Raw genomic sequence first — 14,910 nt, forward strand, 5'->3', positions numbered from 1 at the left:
GATCTTTATGTGCAAATAAAATTGCTAGTAAATGTCACTGTATTAGGATTGTCACTAACTTTGGTTCTGCCAAGTTTATTTATACAGTCCAGAAATTATCATTTTAAAGTGTTTTTGAAAATAGTAAGTCCCATTGTGGTGAAAGAAGGAACAGAAGGTGCAAGGACCTGAAGCAGGGGAGAGTGCGTTTAGTTAATGCAGAGTCAAGAGGGGCCAGCTCATGAAGGAACCCAGAGTCCCGTTAAGAAGCCTGTACTCTATTCTAAGAGCAATGGAAAGCCACTGCAAGATTATTTGATACACACAACAGAGGTATGCAAAAATCCACCCTACCTCCTATGAACATAAGGTCATTCTCTAGTATTATCTGCGGAAGACACTAGAGACCTGTGTCCCGGGAATTAACATCACCCATCCAGTCAATATCTTCAAATTGGGGATGTATGATTCTAAGACTTAAAGGAACTGTTAAATCCATGGAGACCAGTGACTTTAAATCTGAATAAGAAAAAAGTAATTCTTTGTTTTTAGTATATTGAATAGTATTATCACAGTAAAGATCAGGACAATATTTGCATAGGAAACTCCTTAATAAAAATACATTTCTTCCTACATGAATGGCACTTTCATAGCCAAATATCACTGAAAATTTCCAGAAAACAGCAGTCATTTTTTTCCTCACGTGAATCATCTCAGAAATTGCAAAAGCCCACAGAAATAGCAGGTCTACCTTAAAGGACTTATTTCTGGTATCTTTACATGAGTAGCATGCTATATTTGCCTATACCACTTCCTAATTACCACTCTGTACCATGCATGGTACTTACACTGCCTTGCAGATATTTCTGACTATGGCATATCTTCTCTACACAACTGCTCCTTAAGGTCAACAATTTCGAATCATTCATTTTTGTTTCCCTAGTATCATGTAACATAGTACCTTTATAAGGAGTACAAGTAATTCAGTTTACTGTGGCTTTTCCTCTTTTAGATTATGAGATCATCTACCTCTTAGGAATTTTTAATGGGTTAATAAAACAATACCACAATATTCTTTACCTATAAAAAGCTGATGTCAAAATACCACTATTTAATACCATCTTCAAAAGATTAATTAGAATTTTTCTATCTTGCCTAGATCATAAAAACAGGAATGCCCAATGTTAATTCAGAGGCAATGCACCAATATGCGTATGCTCTTTGCTGAATACAAACATGGACAACCCAACGGTACACACTCTCACTTACAGACTGATGAAAGCATGTCCAAAATTAAGCTGTGATCCTGAAACTAATATAATATTGTAATATACTATACTTCAATTGGAAAAAAATTAAGCTGTAAAAATTGGGCCACAGATTTGGCTGCCACTGTGTGTTGTGATTGGTCTCATGAGAGTAGAAGTGGTTTCTGCAATTCGTGTCTTGTCATCAATGGACAAGTCAGATTCTATTCTATCAAAGCTTCTCCCTGCAACCCCGTTTAAAGACGAAAAAGTCCGACAAAAAGGTATCAGAATTTTCGACTGTTTAACAGCCAGCAAATGCTTCTCCAATTTATGGGCAACAAATATGATTAAAATTCAGGAATACAAGTAAAGTAACTGTATACAAATTACTAATCTCACACAGGAAAACACGTAAATAATCACGGATGACATCCTCAGTTCACTGCAGCACCATTAATTAAATTTCAAGCTTACTGTAAAATAAGCCTGAAGAACTGAAGTCACCAGCTAGACCTGTAACAGACAATACATTAATAAGATACCCAACTACCAGAGAAGCAGAGAAACAAGAAAGAGAGACAGAATAGTGTCTGTCTGACAACAAACTTCAGGCTAAAATAACTTTCTATATGATTATGAAATACAGATTTACCAAAAAAATCTTGTCTCTTTTAGTTATTTAATCAATCCCACTTTGGAGCAGGACAATATCCTAAGGCCCACAACATAAGACTAAAGCTGTGCTTATGAAAAATGCAATATCAGACTTGAGTTATGGTCAAGCCAAAGCAGCTTTCCCGAACAGTTAGTGACTAGAAGCTTAAAAGTCATGAAGTAAATACTTTAAAATTCTTTTATTATAAATAAAAATTCACAGATGAATATATATAATAATTCATATGTTAGAACAGTCACCCAAATCACTTTGCATAAGCACTTAGCTCTCTTACGTAACGCTGGCTGAGAAAGGCTGGGAGAGAGGCTATAAGATATGATGGGTAGGGCACAGGAACCAGAAGCCTAACTCAGTAGTTCCCAACCTTTTCAACAACTAGAAACCCATTTATTATTTTAACTAACCCCTTGGACTCCATGTTTAGGGTGAGCTTGTCCAAAGGAACTGTATTTATCATTAATCTTTGTTCTTCCATAAGTAAGCAAAGATATATAAATGGTCGTGTTCAATTCAGGCACTGGGACTATTGCAACTCTTCTTACCAGTATCTTGGCACAATCACAAGATCTTCAAAGTGTCAACAGTAGTTAATTGGAACTTACTGGTTTTAGATAAATAAGCATCTCCACAAAGAGCTGGCAAATTTAGTCTCAAACAAAGAAGCTTAATATCTGAGTTAGGAGGTACAACCCTATCACTGGAATGTATGATGTACATCATTTATTTAGCTTTCCAAAACACTGAAAATTATCTCAGAACTCTATCAGTTGTTCTGTAGTAGCTTTGTGGGTAATAAGTTGAAAATCATTGTTCTAACCCAAACAGAATTATCTCCCAAGGAAAAGGGCATTCATATATAACGTGTATGCTAACTCTGTTAATAAATTACTAAACTGTGGGCTTAACATATTTGTTCTCTAAAAGCTATTTACAGACAAAAACTGTGCCCATATACCATTCTTTCTAAAACCTGGACTCAGGTTCACAGGAAAAATTCAAACTTATGCTGAACTACATTTTCATTTTTCACCTCTTTCTCCCAAACTACTGATTTTCTTCACATAGCAGAAATAACTTTAGGTCCCACATTATCTGCAAACAGATATGATACTCTCCCAGAGATCTCTACTGTTGCCATGTGAAAATGGGCAGCCAGAATTCCTTTTTAAAGAAAAACTTACCTAAGGGGATAAAGCAGTCATACAATAGTGATTTCCTGTTTAAACGCACCTGATTCTATCACTGTAATCCCTCTCCTATTTGAATTTTCTTCTCTATTCTTAATATTTCTGCCTCCACTCAGAAACTTAAGGCTTGTCTCACGGCCCCCAGCAGCTCCCTTTTCAAACCACTGCTGGCCTTCTGAAGTACAGCTTTGTTCACGTCATTCCACTTGCTCAAAAACGTACACTAAACCTCTATCACTCACAGCTCTCAAAGGTCCTTCTTGATCAGACCTACCTTTCTGACTTTAATCCCCACCAGGCCAATCAAACAACTCCTGGTCTACAACAAGCTCATTCTTTCCACTTTTGTACTCCTATGCTATTTCCTAGGCCGGATATGCCTTTCCCCCCCTCATGTCCCTATGCCTGCATTTTATCTATCTTTCAAAATCAGCTCAAAAAGCCATCTCATCATTAACACTTTCCCCAAGTGTTCCAGTGAAAAGAAATCTCATTCCCCTTCTCATACTCACACAGGATTTTATCTGTACCTCAGATATGACTTCCTCTTTTGGATTATGACTGTGTCTTATCTCCTCTACAAGAGTAGAAGAATCCTTGAGGGCAAGATTTGAGTCTTATTTCCCCTTGCATGTATCCAAGGATGGATAAATTAATTAATTTTCTACAGGGGAGGAGGAACATAACATGGTATACCTGTACCAGGCAGTAAAGACAAAGAAGAGGTTGGAGAAAACTTCAAAGTCTCTCTACCACTTTTATTCCTCTAAGTAAATTAATCCGCATGGTAGAATTTTCTGTGTATTTTTAAATGTTAGCACTAAAAAATAGCATTCTGCTGTATAGTTTAAAAATACTAATGTCTTTATCTCATTTAATTCCCATGATATCCTAACACAGGTATTCTCATGATCCTTTTATATAGTATAAGGAAACAGCTTCAGAGAAGGCAACCTGCCACCAGAGGAAGAGTCAACCCTGGAGTCTTTTACCTCCAATTTTAAGTTCTTTCCACCAAATCAAAATGAAGGACCACAAAATTTTACTAAAAACCATAAAACAAAAAGTAAATGAAAGTTCTTCTCTTTCCTGTTTTCTCACCTGAAACTGACTTCCCTCAAAAGCCTTTTAAAATATGCTTTGAAGATCTTGAATTGAAAAGCAGAGAAATGCAATAAAAAGAAATGGCCTGGAGGTCGGAAAACCCAAGCCCAGTTGTGCCTCCCTTTCTAGGTATATGTGACCTCAGGGAAGTCCCACCTCTCCATATCAGTCTTCCTAATTGGAAATTGGGGGTGACAGATTAACCTCACATTATTGTGGAGACTGAATTTATAAATAGGGAAGGGTGTGAAGAGGTAAGTTAGAGAAGGAAGCAGTACATGGCAGCACCCACAAGAAAACTGTCCCACCCACCCAACCCCCAAACCTGTTACTCATTTAATCCTGATGAACAGCTAACGCTTTACCTGTTTCAGTGTTACTTCTCCAGTAAGATTATTGATTAAGGAGAGCTAGAAATGAAAACTATTATCCAAGACCACCTTTAGAATCCATCTTCACCAGTTGCCCAAACTGACACATCTGGTAATTAATTGTCTTAGAACACCACCCTCTCCTCCTTGACCTGTCCGTTACGTCTCACAGATATAGTGGAAAGAGGCTGAATGCTAAAATCTGGGTACAAACGCCACTTACGCCACTGTCTAGCTGTAGGCCCTTGGGCCAGGCCAGTGACCTTCTGAAAGCTCCAACATCATCTCTAAAGCAAGGATAATGCCACCAACTTTGCAGTGTTGTTATAAAGTTTATCAGTAATAAACGTGCCCAATTAGGACCTGCCACACAGCCGGTGCCTGATAAACAGATTATTATTCTTGCCTCAGAACTGCTTTAACGACTAAATGAGGACATAAGTAGAAGGCCTAGAACAATGTCTTCACAGGCACGGTAGGCACTGAATAAAGTTTGTCACCTCCTCTTCACTCTGCTCCTTTCCTCTTTATACTGTGTCATTTCAGGCCTCATCGTTCTCACTGATATTATCACAGCGGCGTCCAAAACCCATCTCCATGCCTGCAACCACATGCTCACCAATCCATCACTTTTGTCCTGAAGCACAAACCTGATCACATCAAACATTTATTCAGCACCCTTCAAAGACCATACCGCAGACCGACATCATGAGTTGCATGCCTCTCAGCAAGAATACAAGGCCCTTCCCCGTCTTATCTCTTGTGACTTCCCTCTCCCAATAAAACTCTCGTGCCCAAGCCACAACATCACCTGCTTGTTTCCCAATTGCTCCAGGCTCTCATGCCTCCAAGCCAATCCAGAATGTTCCTCTATCACCTACTCATTCTCTAAAACATAGCTCAAGCACCACCTTCTCTTCAAAACTTTCCTTTACCCTAGAATTTTCTTCTACATACTTCATTCACAACATTTTACAAACCGAATTCTAATTTTGCTGTGAAATCCTGGAAGGCAAGGGATAGGCCTTATCATGTTAGCTTTATTCCCAGTGCCTAGCACAGGACCTACGCTCAAAACCTGTTTGATGGTTTCTGTGATATAACCTTAATATTGCTCCCATGAATACTGGCATTCTGGAAGAATGAAAAATAACTGTCACTATAGAACATATAAAGTATTTCTAGAAACTTTTTGAGATATTTTAAATCCATTTAATTCCAAAACATATCTCAAAAAGATTAAAAAATGCTAAGATAAAATTCATACAAATGCACAGAGTGAAAGGTTTATCAGGCCAAATTAACAGTTAAAAAAATGAATGGAATCTCAGTCTTTATAAATATTTAATTACAAAGTCTAAAGAAAATTTCCAACAGGAGGATATCTTGCTTTCAATAGATATAAAACAAAATCCAGCAAAAGCAGTCTTAGTTAACGGTAAAATATTTTAAGGTTTTCCTCTTATAAAGGTATGCTTAATCTTGGTTCAGTAGAACAATAGTAGAATAATCTTACTGAACACTAATATGATTTTCCTTTTAAAAAAAAGGAATTTAAAAATTATTTCCTTTTCAAATGACTTAAATCTTTTTCAAAATGAAATAGATTGTGCAAGTTCACACCTACCAATCATGAAAAGGACTGACTTTACATTTTATATAATCCATAACTATTATCTGCAAAACTGCTATAAATGTACTTGATAAATAATACAGAAATCAAAAATATCAGGCGGGATAACGCATTTTGAATGTACTTATTTGCGTCCATTTCCATTAGACAAAGAAAACTGATAAACTGCAGCTTTTGGTATTAAAAGAAAGCACTAATTCAGCTCTTCTTCAAAAATGTTAGAACATGTGACTTGTGTTTTTTAAATTCCAAACAGAACTCACTGTATTTAGCACCTCCTGTACCTTCCAGTATATTAGATACTTGCACATCAAGTTAAAAACAAAATAAAGGAAAACATTCCTGCCACCCACCCTTTTCATAAAAGAAATGGAAATATTAAACATGTACACAGAGCACCTTTTAAAGGTCAGTATGACGAGCTACAGAAAAAGCTGTTTTTTCTTAATTTAAAAATTTTGCTTGAGGATTTAGAGACGTGGGGGGCAAGGGAAAGAGGAAGGGAGAATTGTGTGATTTTTGATTTTGGCAGAGAAGATGGGTTAGTAATTTCCAAATCCTGCTCTAGGGTACATGGGTGCCCCAGTGGTTATGGGCTTCCAACTCCCACATTAATCAGAGAAGCTCTGGAGGTTTGTTTTTGTTTTTGTTTTGTGGGGAGGGGTCTGTATATGAACTGAGCATCTGAAAAAGATTTTGTTTGAACAAAGGTGTCCATAACTTAAAAATGCCTGAACACCACTAAGAACGACTAACCAATATTCAACGAATAATACATTAACACCTAGTAAACAAAAAAGCCAGAAGCATTCAATATGGAAAACTGGTTTTAAAAAGTGACAAAACACTAAGTAAAAAAGACTAATAGCTGTAGTTACTTTACCTTTATTAATAAGTTTGTTTCTTTCACTTCTGATCAGAGATTTATGGGGTACACTGTTTGCTTAGGGAGGGACATACAAGAGTTAAGCTTTCCCAACTTGGTTTTGGCAAGAAGAGAATAGATGGTTTTAGCAAGGAATTGGCTATGAACCCAAAGCAAACAGCTGTGGAAGGGGAAAAGGTGTTCAAGATGAGAGGTGATATTATTGGGTATGTTTGTTTAGGTGGATAGGAGGGGCCCACTAAATAACTCTGGGGTGGGGTACATACCTATCCTACTTCAGAGATCTACAGAAAAGTTTATATCCTTTCCCGAGGACACTTCTGATTCATATCATCTAAATCCTCCTATGCCTCCACTGCCAAGCCAATTAATGCTACCAAAAATCAGAGACAGTGTTTAACTACAGTAATTTACAAAAACAGTCATTTTCTAAATAAATCAGATTATAAATAACATCAGCCATTTTATATGCTTTCTTTGTCTTCTCTGATGAAAAAGCTACAGAACCAAAAGTTCCTTTGCCAGTGACTGGGGCCATGATGCAAGGAGATGGCTAGGATGGACCAACTTCTTCCACCATTCTCTCTCTTTCCTCAGCCCATGATAAGTTGAGACTGTGACAGAGAAGAGAATAAAGCTTCAAAATTATCTGAGAAGAATCTATTCAATTTTTCTGCCTTACCAAAATGCTTGTGTAGCTAATGAGATGATGGGCGATCTTCCCATTTACTAAACTTTCTATAATGTGGAAATTACTTTATAATAGAGAATGTAATTGAGTCTCTCCACATTAAGACTCATTAATTTCAAAAGATCAAGATCAGAAGAAAAAAACATTAGTTAGCATTTGCATTTTGAAAACAAATTATATGACTATACACCGATAAAAACAATCTTTTCCAATTGGTTAAAAAAAATTGATGATAAGATATACAATAATAATTTTAACCACTTTAAATTAGTAACATTTAATTCCCAATATCCATGGATACTCTTTTGAAGGTTCAGAAATAAAAGTAATGTTACATTGTTCCAAACATGGAGAAGCCAAACGTTATTGTCATACATATGCTCTCAGATCTAAAGTTTGATCCTTTAATTATTTATTATATAGTTGATCTATTTAATTAAGATATTAAGAACCACAATTAGAGTTGTTTCCTTATGGTAAAACTACGGCAACAGAAAAGCAATTCTATACCTACAGGAGAATGCTGATAAAATACTGATGCCTGAAAGAAAAGTACAGTGACTTAGATGATCTACATACAAGACTGTACATACGAGCAGACTTTTCTATGCTATTTTCTGGACTTACTGACAAACCAAAAGAAGTTCCAGTGATTTATTTTCTCAAAATAGATAAGGTATGAGAGTTATGTACAAATTATTTATAGAGATACTAATTTCCTCAAAAGAAAATCTAATATAAACCACCTATAGGCATAATGTAGTTTTAGCAAGATTCCAAAGGGTCTTCTTACTCTGAAATTCATATGTGAAATAGACTAACACATGGGCTAGATGTTTCAATCCTTTTTAGAATAGGGCAAGGTATAAAATTTAAAGTATCTATAACAGGTTCTGAAATTCTATACCTTCAACAAAATACCAAATTTTAATGTAACTATATAAGTTCCTTCCTCTTAAAACATACAAATAAATTTTATTTATGGCATGCTTGTATCAATAAGATTGCTACTAAATACACAAAGGCAAGAGTAATCATATGTCTTGTTTTATTATAACCTTAATTTTCTGATTATAAAATCTATCTCCCCAAAGAGAGAACCACAAATTGGTATATTTTTTCCTATTTTTTTAAGCCAAAATAAAAAAAAAAGCTCACCTCTGATACATACACAGTTTTAAATCCTGTGTTTTTTTAAAATAATGTGAATTATTTCTACACATCTTTCTGACCACGATGCAGTGGCAGAGGACATGCAATTCATGACTTGTACCACCTGAGGGCACTCCAAAAAATCTTTAAACAACTTTCAGAATGGAATTTTTATCTACTAGGAAGTAGACAGTCCTACTTGAAGTTCAGTAGTGGCTTAAAAAACATGTTTGAGAAAACATGTGTTTTTTCATAAAAAATAAGATGATGACAAATATGCATATTCAATCCACTGCATATTCTCTGGGTCTCATGTCCTTGCAATGAAAGTTGAGGTTCTAGATCGGAATAAACAAACTAAATAACTTCAAATGAGGTTAAAAAATTACTAACTACTAACAGTCTCATAAGATTATCCTTTTATAGTACACGTTTATCATCAACAACCAAAAGCTCACATTTTTGTAGAAAACGAGAGAAATTCAAGAATCACTTCAAATACATACATGATATGAAAGTTGGTCAGAAAAGATTTGGTTTAACATATACATGACACTTCAGTTCAAGAAAACAAGTAACCAGAGGACGCCCTACCTGTTTCCTGTGAATTCAACACTTCTAAGGCATGCATCATGGCACTTGCGAAGACATTGGCATCTTCTTTGCTGCCAAAGTTAAGACCATACACCTGTCTAGCATCCCGCCATTGGTGGAAGGTCTGTGTAGCTTGATTGTACTTCAACCCTTTAGGAATGGCACAATTTATCACGACCTAAAAGACAGTAATTCTTTTTATAGTCAAGCTAATAACTGGCAAAATCAACAACGTCAACAAATCCTGATTGGACATATTCATTCAAACCTGCTCCTGACACACCTTGGCAAAAAATGGTTAAAACAATTATCTAGGGTAAAATTAGTCTGCAGAAGTAACAGTCTGATGGACGTTAGGCTGTCTGATAGTTACAAAGGTCTGGCCTTAAAAGAGTAAATCAGCAAAACGAAAGAAAATCTATATCCCTCATTAAATATATTTGAACACGTTTACTGAGGTATTATAAATTCAGAAAGTGTGTAAAACATAAGCATGTATCTCAGTGATTGCTCCCATGTAGCCAAAACCCTAATCAAGAGATAGGACGTTAACATCAGAAACCTGCTCCTTAACTCCTCCCGCCTCCCAAAAGGTATTAGTCATACCTCTAACATCAAAGATCAGTTTTGTAGGTTTGGGGATTTTATATAAATGGAGTTACACAATACATATTGTAATTTATCTGCCATCTTTCCCTCAAAATTATTTATGAGAGGTATCTATTTGTTGCATGTACTTGTGGTTTATTCTTTTTCATTGCTCTATGGTATCCCATTGTACAAATCATGTTTATTCACCCATTTTCCCATTAATGAACATCTGGATTATTTCCAGCTTGGTGTTATTAAAAATAACAATGTTATGAACATCCTACCAAATGTCCACCAAATGAGCACACATTTCTGTTGGGCACATACCCAGCAGTGGAAATGTCACAAGCCATACCTATGTTCAACTTCAGTAGAAAACTCGAAGTAGCTTTCCAAATCGGTCCTATCAATTTTCACTCCCCCAGCAGTATACAAGAGCTTGCACAACTGCACATACAGTGCAACACTGTAATTGGTATAGTCAGTCTTTACTTCAGCAATTCTGCTGGGTATGAATACTACATCGTTGTGGTTCTAGTTAGCATTTCCCTGATTAATATTGAGATTTAGCACCTTTTCATATTTTAATGGCTATCTAGAGATCTTCTTTTATGAATACCTGCTTAAATTAAATCTCTTGCCCACTTTTTAACTGAGTTGTCCATCTTTTTCTTTGTTGATCTGTAAGGGTCCTTTACATATTCTGGATGATCCCACTGTTGGGATCATCAGTTATGTGTTACAAATACTTCTTCCATTTTGTGACTTGCCTTTTCACTCTCTGAATGGTGTCTTTTGATGAACAGGAGTTCTTAACTTTTATTCAGTCCAAATTCACAATCTTTTTCTTTATAGTTAATGCTTTTTTGTAACCTGTTTAAGAAATGTTTCTCAATCCCAAGTCATGAAAATATTATCCCACATTATTTTATAGAAGCTTTATTGTATTAACTTTCATATTTACATCTCCAATCCAACTGGAATTGATTTATGCCTATGGTATGATATAAGGTTCAAGTTTCCTTTTTGTTTCAATATGGCTGTCCAATTGATCCAGCACTACCTATTAACTTGCTGCAGGTTTACCTTTTTCATAAATCAAGTGACTAAATGGTTCTATTTTGTTCTACTAGCCAATATGCCTATCTTTGAGCCAACATCAGTGTCTTAATTATTGTAGCTTTATAGTAGGTCTTGATAGCCACTAGAGTATGTCCTCCTACTTTGTTGTTCCTCAATATTGCTTTGGCTCTTCTCAGTCCTTTGTGTGCAGCTATAATTTTATACTATCAATTTTGTGTTATTTATCCAATCTGCCAGTCTCTGCTTTTAATTGTAGTGTTCAGTCCATTTACATTTAATGTAAATTATATATAAATTTGGGTCTAAATCTATCATACCTTCTTTTAGAGTTGTTTATTATTGTCCCCTCTATTAGCTTGCTAGTTATACATGTTTTCACTGTTGTTTTAGTGGCTGCCCTAGAGATTACAACAGGTACCTTAAACTTATCAAAGACAAATAAAAACTAGTATGTTTAGCTTTACCTCAACAATACAAGGACTTACAATACTTTATCTCCAATAACATTCCCTTTCTTCCAATGCCCATCCTAGGAGTCCTACACTAGTTTTATCAGGTGTTTTAATTCCATTGATATTTTAAACCCCATAAAACATTATTAGTAGTCTTATACAGTTGATGATCATTTAAGATTTACCCAATAGTTACATTTTCTGTTGCTTTTTATTCCTTCTGCCCTCTCCAAGCTTCTGTTCAGACCATTTCTGATACTGAATAACACCCTTTAGAATTTCATTCAAAGCAGATCTCCTGGTGATGAATTATCTCCATTGTGGTTTGTAAGAAAATATCTTTGTTTCACCTTGATTTTTGAAGACTATTTGTATTAGGTTTGGAACTTTAAGTGGCCACTTATTTTCTTTTAGTTCTTTGCAATCTACTGCCTCTTAAGTTTTTGTTGTTTCTACCGAGAAGTCAGCTGACAGTTTATTGTTGCTTCTCTAAAGTTGTCCTTTTTTCACTGACTGCTCTAAAGAGTTTCACCTTGAATTTAGTTTACAGTGATTTTAATATGATGGGTTTATATGTGGTTTTCTTTGTATTTATCCCATTTAAGATTTACAGCATTTCTAAGTTGATGTCCTTTCATCACTTCTGAAAATTCTTGTTCACTATTATGTCTTCAATTACTGCTCCTGCCCCATTCTCTCCTCTCCTCTGGGACTCCAATAACGTATGTGTATACCTTATACTTTTTTTTACTGTATTTCCTATGTCTCTTAAGCTTTTTCGTATGTCCATATTTTTCTCTCTCAGAACATCACAGCTTCAGACTGAATATTTCTTTCTGACTTATATTCCAGTTTACTAATTCTTTTTAGTGGTTTCTAATTTGTTGTAAAACCCATCACTGAGTTGTTAATAGCAGTTATTTTCTTTTTCAATTCCAACATTTCCATTTGGCTCTTTTTTCAAAAAAGTTTCCAGTTCTCTACTGAAATTCTCAATCTTATCTTTCATTTCCTTGAATATATTAAGCACAGTTATTTTAAAGTCAATTTCTGGTAATCCCATTAACTGGATTCCCAGTGGGTTTGTTCTATTACTGTTCCTCTTGTCTCCTCGCATTCTGGTTATTTTGACTGAATGCCAGACATTGTCTATGGACAACTATATGGAAATTTTGAGGCCTACAATGATGTTATATTTTTGCAGGGGAGATTTACATTCGTTTCCGACAAGCAGCTAGGGAAACTAACAATCTCAAATTACCTTAATCCAAAAGTGATTAAAATGTCATTAGAGGCTGAGTATCAGTTCCTATAAGGCCAGTCTACTTATGAGTCAAACTTCTTCCCCAGGGTATGGGGCTTCTGGGTCCCAAATCATGGCCTGGGGGATTACCAAGACAACCCTCCCCTCATTAGCAGTCCCTAACTTATAATTTTTGTTCTACTAGTCCCAGGAGTCTGCCAAAAGCTCTGTTCAGCTACTCAGTCCCCTCTTTCAAAACTGATATGTGCTTCCAGGTAAACATAGGTCCCAAGCTGGGCTCACTTCTCTGGTTCTTTCTGCTTTTAGGTCATGGACCCATAATTCTTCATTGCCACGTAAGCTCTCCAAATAGACTTCTTTCTTTTAAATATTCTGTCCAATTGTTTTGGTTCACAGAGAGAGGCTCTATCTAAATTACCTCATCCACCAATACCCAAATTTGACAACTATTTTAAAAATATGACCACTTAAAGATGTTATGCTAAGTGAAATAAGCCAGATATAAAAGGTCAAATATTGTATGATTCCAATTATTTGAAATGCCTAGAATAGTAAAATTCATAAAAATAGAATGGAGAATGGAGGTTGCCAGGGGTTATGGGTAGAGGGAAATGGAAAATTATTGTTTAAAGGGTTCAGAGTTTCAGTTTGGGAGGATGAAAAAGTTCTGGAGATGAATAGCAGTGATGGTTGCAGCACAACAATATGAATGTATTTAATGTCACTGAACTGTACATTAAAAATGGTTAAAATGGTAAATTTTGTTATTTTTACTACAATTAAGAAGATATGATCGCCTCCTACCATATGATTTCTATACATATCGGGCTAGGGGGTGGGGAGGTCACAAATCCTTAGCTACTAGAAACCCAAAGCTAGAATTTAACATTACCAGGAAATTATAAACCAAATTTTAAGGCAAATCTATATATATCCCTGCTTGGCAAATAGGTTAAAAGGGCAGGCAAAAAAAGATAGTTATGTTCACTTTTTTCAACTTGTTCAGTGACAGAATATTAGAAAAAGTTGAGGAAAATATTACTGGAATCAAAAGAGAATTATCTAAATCATAAGTTCACTTTTTCCAATATAGAAATTTTAAAATGTGAACAAATTATTTCATTCGATTCTAACTTTCAAGGACTGACAAAGCTGTATAATCTCAAAAAGCTTTCAAAGTCAAGGGGGATGCATATACCTTCATTTAATAACAACTGTTTATTGGATGTTCACTAAGGATGTTATCAGGTTTGGACTTCTTCATAATCCTAATACTTCAAACCCAATGAGCTTGCATCTAGATTAGTGATTTCCATCCTACGCACACCCATCCATTTTTAGCCTGAGCATAACAGATTAAACCGTGCAGTTAAACACCTATACTTCCTTCTGACGTGGGTCAATAGCTTATCTTGTCTATGAAGTCATCCACAACCCTCTTTCCCATCTTCTCAACAAAGTGATCATTCTTTTATGCCCTCGCTGAGCAATGATTTGTCATAAATGAAACAACTAACTGTGCTGTTTTCCTTACATGCATAATATCCCATTCTTTACTGCATTGTTCTTCAAGGTCAGGAATTATTATCTATATAAGACCTAACTACAATGCCTAGAACATAAAAAGCACTTAAGTATTAAGGAGAAAAATGGTAGCTTCTCATATATATGTATACAATTTGTACATACTCAGTTTTACAAATAAATGGTGGGTCATTTTTTTTAATGGCTCTTAGTACAGAAAGTTTAGATGTTGTTTAATAAATTATACTAATATGTTTCTACTTAGAACAGACTGATAACCATTAAGAAATGAAAAAAGGTACTCTGGAATGACAAGAAACCAATTATTTATTAGATTTATTCTTAGGTACTTTATCATTTTTGTTACTTTAAGCAGTATCTGTATAAAATTATATTTTCAATTTGTTTATCGTTAGTTCTACAAAAATGCTACTGATTTTTATATACTGATGTTATATCCAGCAACCTTGCTG

The 14,910-nt window shown here is 35.3% G+C and overlaps 1 protein-coding gene across 6 annotated transcripts in view; it reads right to left on the reverse strand.

The window, feature by feature from the left end:
* The window catches only part of ENAH (ENAH actin regulator), a 153,941-nt gene that overhangs the window by 56,638 nt on the left and 82,393 nt on the right, over positions 1–14,910 (reverse strand). For all 6 annotated transcript variants that reach the window (XM_061187345.1, XM_061187344.1, XM_061187342.1 and 3 more), the window contains exon 3: positions 9,524–9,701. In XM_061187345.1, coding sequence (XP_061043328.1) covers positions 9,524–9,701 — 178 coding nt within the window. The remainder of the gene's footprint in view (positions 1–9,523; positions 9,702–14,910) is intronic.

This window comes from Eubalaena glacialis, chromosome 3 (genome assembly GCF_028564815.1).
Source record: "Eubalaena glacialis isolate mEubGla1 chromosome 3, mEubGla1.1.hap2.+ XY, whole genome shotgun sequence".
Taxonomy (NCBI): Eukaryota; Metazoa; Chordata; class Mammalia; order Artiodactyla; family Balaenidae; genus Eubalaena; species Eubalaena glacialis.